The sequence below is a fragment of the Bactrocera dorsalis genome, chromosome 3 (genome assembly GCF_023373825.1).
Source record: "Bactrocera dorsalis isolate Fly_Bdor chromosome 3, ASM2337382v1, whole genome shotgun sequence".
Lineage (NCBI taxonomy): Eukaryota > Metazoa > Arthropoda > Insecta > Diptera > Tephritidae > Bactrocera > Bactrocera dorsalis.
The window spans coordinates 50060172-50067674 of NC_064305.1; the positions used below are offsets into that span (position 1 = coordinate 50060172).

The 7503-nt window shown below is 33.9% G+C and overlaps 1 protein-coding gene across 3 annotated transcripts in view; it reads left to right on the forward strand.

The window, feature by feature from the left end:
• LOC125777130 (uncharacterized) overlaps positions 1-7242 on the forward strand; it is a 55725-nt gene extending 48483 nt beyond the window's left edge. For 2 of the 3 annotated variants that reach the window (XM_049451350.1, XM_049451349.1), the window contains exon 2: positions 5387-7242. In XM_049451350.1, coding sequence (XP_049307307.1) covers positions 5781-7061 — 1281 coding nt within the window. In that variant the 5' untranslated portion in view covers positions 5387-5780 and the 3' untranslated portion in view covers positions 7062-7242. Of the gene's footprint in view, positions 1-5325 lie in introns of all 3 variants that reach the window. The other variant, XM_049451348.1, reaches the window with a different exon arrangement.
• The last annotated feature ends 261 nt before the right edge of the window (positions 7243-7503 follow it).

The following is a 7503-nucleotide window of genomic DNA, read 5'->3' on the forward strand; positions in this document are numbered from 1 at the left end:
TCCGTGATGGTTCGATAAGATAATTGCAAGACTTTCATCCAATTCATCCATAGTTTTCCAATAGCTATTGTCGTCTAAAAAGTTCAAATTTTTGATTTTTTAAAGCTTAAAAAAGTGAAATAAACAATTACCATCCAGATTTAGTAATATATTAGAAGCAGCTTCTTCAATTATAAAATTAACAAGTTTTTGTTTCTCAGAAGTTTGTGGCATTTTTAAAAAATAGATTCGTTAATCTTTCGCAATTTGTTTTGTTTTGTTATTTTTTCAATCACAATATTCGTTAAACGAGTCATGCACAATAGACATTCACAAAAGTTTTGCATAATATTCATTCACAATAAATTCACCGAATCAACAGTTCATATATCACCAGATTCTGCAATGGGTGCTCTCGTGCTCTTGTATATTTCGGTGTAGTATTTTTGCAATCTGCAATCCTGTAAGAGCAAGAGAATACCCCTAATTTTCATTCCATGCAAAGTATTCCATGTTGATAGATAATAAGTGTTGCCATAATTACATATTTATCAAACGAATAAAAATTAATATAAAAACTCAAACGCAGGAAACAAATACCATCTGAAAAAAATTTTCCATTGTAATAAAAAACAGTTTTAAGGCTTATAAGTATGTTTAATTGCATTTAATGATTTAACAAAAGGATCATAATGATTATTTGCAATATTGCATATATTTCCTCTTGGTGCACCGGCACAACAACAAACACACGCAGAAAATTATTTGCAATGGCAGTAAAATATGTCAGACCAAAACCCATGTATGTTTGCGTGCAATGTCACGCAAAAATATAATTGCAACCCTGTTTTAGCTGTCATTTTACATAAAGACATATTAGGTCATTAAATTGTTGAGGACGGTAAGTTTTAAATAGATTTTATAATTTTTGTTTAAATTATAAATATTTGTTACAGTTTTTTTGTTAAAAATGTAGGCAGAAGGTGCGCCAATTCACAATAGCCATGCATAATAGTCATTCACAATAAATTGACCGAATCAGCCGTTCATATATCACTAGATTCTTCAATGGGTGCTCTCGTGCCCTTGTATATTTCGGTATAGTATTTTTGCAATCTGCAATCTTGCAAGAGCAAGAGAATACCCCTAATCTATTTAAATGCTTAAGTTATATTTTTATCAATTTAAAACTTATATTACTTACCTGATGAATTTGCACTCATTTTTTTAAAATACACCTTAACTTTTAATAATTAAATATTTATATATATTTAAAGTTTTTGTTGAGATTCCGCTTTATTCAAAGTATTTAACAGGAATGAACAGTTAAAGTGAAAAAATCATAGACCTGTTCGGTTTGTACATTTTTGGTTAGTATGCATATTTGCTGTTACAGAGTCGCATTGGAAACGGACTTATTTTCAACAGTTTTATATACTTTAAATTTGTATCCTGGATGCAGGCATAAACGTGGAATTGAAATTAAATTAATATGAAAATTATTAAAAACGGGAAAAAAGAAACGATACATTGTTTAGTTGTAACAATATCCGTTATAGAAGATGTTTTTTAACATAACTTTTAGATTTCCTTTGTGCATTGGCAGCCTTCGGCCGCGCTTAAAATTAACCCTGGCCGATCCAACACCGGGGTGTGTCAGATTTTTTTTGAGTAAAACTCCTTTTCGCGTTGGCGGCCTTTAGCCTCATTAAAAATATAATAATAATAATAACCCTGGCCGATCCAACACCGGGGTGTGTAAGGTTTTTTTTTAAGTAAAACTCCTTTTTGCGTTGGTGGCCTTCGGCCGCGCTTAAAAAAAATAACCCTGGCCGATCCAACACCGGCGTGTGTCATGTTTTTTTTGAGTAAAATTCCTTTTTGGCGTTGGCGGCCTGCCCTACCAAAAATCATGAAATATCAAGAAAAGGGACAATGATTTATGTATTTGGGGTATAATTCTATTTTTTTTTTAATTTTTATTCGTTTGATAAATGTGTAATTATGGCAACACTTATTATCTGTCAACACGGAATACTTTTGTTATTGTGCATAAAATGAAATTTGTGTAAAATATAAAATGCTTATTTTAAGCAATTAACGAAATAAATTCTAAAAAATAAATATATAGACACAATGTAGTGAAGTGTAAGTGCATAAAAAGTGCATAATATGATATAAATAATTACTAGAAATCGAGAAATTGCAAGATAAAATTTGCAAAATTTTCAAATTTAAATGCAAATATCTCGAAAACTATAAGTACAAATATAAATATATAATTATATATTTTCTTAATCTGGAGCATCAGCTCTATCCAACCATACCACTTTTAACCCAAGCCCCATATCCAGCTCTAAAATAATTGCTCAAGAAAAAAAATTCTTATTTCTTGAGCTGTAGTCAAGTAATTTTGACAGCTGGCATTGTGAATGATCCATATTAGCGGAGCAATATTTTCGGCACAATTCCGATATCTTTGGCGCCGCGATCTGAAGATACCGCTGGAAAGGAAGTCCTCCTGATTATAAAATATGTATATAATCTTATATTTACATTCGTAGTGAGCATCATTTATGTGCAGTGGTGGATCCAGAAATTTTTTTTTTTTTTTACGAAAAGTTTTATTACTCAACGTATTTTTAATATAGCAGTTCCCTCGCGAAAATTCAGATTATAGGACACGTTTTGTCTTATTTACAAAAATAAACGTGATAATAAGGAGCTTGTAAAGTTGACCATGTATTACGTAAAATGGTGTGCAGGGGCAGGTTATAGTGCGCATGGGTGCATAATAATGCGCATGATATATTACTAAAAACGAACATGTTGATGAATATTTTCACAACCAAGCTTCTTTCGTAATATTATTTTTCTCTGAGTTTAGGGGGTGTTTTAACACCAAAACCCCCCGTGGATCCGCCACTGTTTACGTGCTAACAATTATGACGAAACTGAGCGCTGCATATGATAATAAGCAAATATGAGCAATTCGCTGAATTTCTCTGTTTCGATATAATTCCTATTTCTTTATGTAGCAATCTTATTTCTAATAAAAACAAGCGTCTATAAATTTATATTTCAAATTAAAATGAGTATAAACAATCTTTCCATGCATATGGATATTTTCTTATTTAAATTTAATAAACAACTATGTAATATTATTATTTAATACTTCGATTTTTAAAGGAGTATTGTGCAAAATTACCTCAGTCACTCGGAGTATTGACTCGACCAGGGTTATTTTTTTTAAAGTGCGTCCGAAGGCCGCTAGAGTTTTTCTTATTTGTGTATATTAAATATAAATCACATATGTTCACAACTCAATTATAGTTTGAAAAATGTTGCAAAGTATTTTTTATTAAAGTTAATAAAGAAAAAAGAATCACGCGAAAATACAAACAAAGAAAAACCGTTGAGACCTACGCATTTGGTGTTTAAGATGTGGCAACGCTTGTTTTCTTCATATTTGTAAACAATCTAATACCATGTTCAGACCGACACTTAATCACACGATTTCGGCTGTTGAGTGGTTTATCCCACGAATCTTATAAATTCATCAAGATTTCGCCATACAAAAATCATAGTTTAAAACCACTTCATTGAAGTTCAAATCACTGATACACGTTAAATCTCTCTGTGCGACTTTGATTTTGCGCCATCTACTTTAAAGCAATGGATCTAATTACACCTGACACTTCCCAAATGAAAAAATTAGTCTATAATTTCCATTATATGGAAAGTATTTAAAAGAATACGACTTTAATTAAAAAATACTATATTATTTTGATAAATATTGAGCGATGTGAATTCTTGAATGGCAAAAACAGCTGTTTTTCAATCCCTCCAACGGCAATGAGAACGGGCTGATTAGTGAAGGGCTTAAATGTAATCTAATCCTTTCAAATTTTCGGTCTAAACATGGTACCTATTACCTTTTGAACGATGAATGTGTTAAGTGATTTTTAAATTAATAAATTTTGCTAAAATATAACAAAGTGAAATATGAACTTATTTCAATGTTTAGAGTGCATATTTAAATATACAAAGTGAAAAATGTTAAAAAATTTAGTGAAACATTGTGAAATACTTAGTGCTATTAATACAAATTTTTGAATTTTTAATCGGGAATATTTATAAAATATAAGTGTTAGTAACTTTATTTTTGCATATTCCTCTTCTGGAAAAGCTCCCCTATCCGCACATACCCCATTTATAGCGAAATTGGTGTTTTTTACCCGACCGTCAATGTAATCGGAAACGTGCCAAATTTTCATTGCGATTTAAGGAATGTGGATGAAGATTGGTAAGTTTTATACCAAATTTTAAAATGAACTATATTTCATAATATTGATTTTAACTAATTTAGGATGAATTTAACGATCACTTTGAATTTCCTTCAAGAAACAATTGTTGATGTCATGTTTCTTCGCCAAACCTGCGCTGCCATGTTCGCATTTTATTGAAAGAATGTATTAAAAATTAGTACTAGATTTTTTTAGAGCTGCGTATTAGCACAAGAAAATTTTCTGCGGTAAATTAAAGAAAACTGGTACTAATTTTTAATAAATTTTTCCAATAAAATGCGAATATGGCAACGCAGGAAATTTTCTTGACCACTTCTTATACCATGTTCAGACCGAAAATTTAAAAGATTAGATTACATTTAAGCATTTCATAACCCAACAGTGTTCTCACTGCCGTTAAAAAGATCACAGCTGTTATTGTCATTCATGAAGTCACATCGCTCAATATTTATCAAAAGAAAAGATTGTCATATAGTATTTTGCAATAAAAGCCGTTTTTTTCAAATATTTTCCATATAATAGAAATAGTGGATGCATTTTTTCATTTGTTAAGTCGATTTTCAGGTGAAATTAGATTCATTGCTTTAAAAAAAATGTTTCTTTACATTTTTTTCCCTTTGTAGTGTCTAAATCAGCTGTGATAATGTAACAGATTTTCAATGCTGACAAGTAGATGGCGCAAAATCAGAGTCGCACAGACAGATTTTGCGTGAATCAGTTTCAAATCATTTCAATGAAGTGATTTGGAACTTTTGTATGGCGAAATCTTGATATATTTTTAAGATTAGTGGGATAATCCATTCAACAGCCGAATCGTGTGATTAAGTGCCGGTGAAGTTTTTACATTTCTTGAGAACTGAAAACTACCCTTTAGACGTATAACTTTTATTTATTTATTTATTTTATAGTTTATACTTATATAATGCACTCGGCATATATTTACTCCTTACTAAATTGTTTATACATGTTGTTACAAAAAGTAGTATTAAGTTGTATTTGTATTACTATATGCATCCCTGATTATGAACAATAGCTGTAGGTATATGGAATAGCATTTGTCTTGTTGTAGACATCTGGCGCCACACTGTCTGCTCGTCTAGTTAAACAATTGCTGAGTCTGGCGCCGTATAGCCGTATGTTCTGGTAATTTCCAGACGCGATATTCTAGAAGGACACGTCGGCATCAGCGAGAAGTGCGTGGCTATAGCCGTATGTTCTGGTAATTTCCAGACGCGATATTCTAGAAGGACACGTCGGCATCAGCGAGAAGTGCGTGGCTATATAAGCCGTGGCAGCGCCAACGTAATCAATCAGTGCTAAGAGTAAACTGCTATAGTGTAGACGAGTTGTGAAATAAAGAGTTGTTGAATTAAATTAAACAGTGTTGATTTTATTTGTCAATCCAGAGATACGAACCTAACAAAGTAAACTAGCAAGAGTAAATTCGTAACAATTGGTGTCAGAAGTGGGATTGTCAAATAATCCAAATTCAAGATGGTTAAATTCGGAGAATTGAGAATTCAGCAATTAAAAAAGGAACTGGAGGAGCGTAATTTGCCGATAAGCGGGCAAAAGGCGGATCTGCAGGCACGATTACGTGAAGCAATGGAAGCGGATGGAATTAATGTGGACGAGTTCGAATTTGTTGGGCCAGAAACTTCTACAAAGGTAGAAGAGAAAGTAGAAGAACAACGAACATCATCAAGTGTAGACATGAACACGTTGTTAGTGGCTATCAAGCAAATGGCAGAAAATGCAGTGCAAACAGAAAATCGTCTGGCACAGCAAATAGCTGAAAATACATCGCAGTTAAAGTCTTGCCTTACACAACAAATGACTGAAAATAATACGCAGTTAGAAAAGCGTTTGGTACAACAGATTACAGAAAATAATACACAAGTGCAAGAGAAATTTACAAAATTTGAAGACGAATTAAGCACAATAAAAAATGACGAAGAAAATTTAAGATCAGAATTTCTTCAACTGAGTAATCGTATGCGAGAACTGCAACTGCATGGCCCTGCACCATCAACAAATAATCCAAGATTGAAGGCACCCACATTCGATGGAAGTATTCCATTTCAAATTTTCAAACTTCAGTTTGAAAAGACAGCAATGGCCAATAACTGGAATGCAGCGGACAAAGTGGCGTCCTTGTTTGTATCATTGAAAGGGCCTGCGGCAGAAATCCTTCAGACTATTCCAGACTGTGAACGGGACAACTATGAGGCATTGATGAGTGCGATAGAAAGACGATATGGTAGTGAGCACCGGAAACAAATATACCAGATCGAACTGCAAAATAGGGGTCAGAAAATGAACGAGTCATTGCAAGAGTTCGCAACTGAAATAGAACGACTGGCTCATTTGGCAAATGCAGATGCACCTGTGGATTACATTGAGAGGGTAAAAATTCAATGTTTCATAAATGGAATTCGTGATGTGGACACCAAACGCGCCACATATGCATTGCCAAAAAGAACGTTTGCTGAAACGGTTTCGCACGCCCTCACACAGGAAACAGCTTCCCTACTAAGTAAACCAGCACACAAGGTACAAAGGGTTGAAATGGAACAACCGGCGCTGATGGAAGAAATATTGAAGACTCTGAAGACAATTGCTGCACCGCGAGTAAATACAACAGGCAGATGTTTCAACTGTGGAAAAGCGGGTCACTTTGCCCGAAATTGCAATATAAAAGTAAACCCATCAAAACGGAAACAACCAACAGATAATGAGGACGAAGCATCCACATCTCACAAGTCGTTAAACTAAAACGGAACAGTTCAAAGGGGCGTGAGCTGGTTCCCACAACTATTTGCCCCGCCATCTCGATATCACAAATAGGTCGCCATGACAACAATCTTACTATCAACGGCATCGTAAATGGACGACTGTCAACGCTTACTTTGGATACTGGTGCCACACATTCAATTATCAGACCGGATGTGGTAAGAGGAACGGTTGAACCATTTGTCGGTTGCAAGCTTCGAACGGCCACCGGAGAGGAAGCAGCTGTCACGGGAAAAGTGTTTTGCGAAGTGATGATTGGTACCCTGGAAGTTAATCACACCTTCATCGTATCAGAAATCACGGATGAAATTATAATGGGAGTAGATTTCATGATTGATCACGGGGTTACTTTGGATTTAAACAAGCAAATGCTGTTTTGCCAGAACATGGAGATGCCTATAAACACCGGATATGTGACCAACGT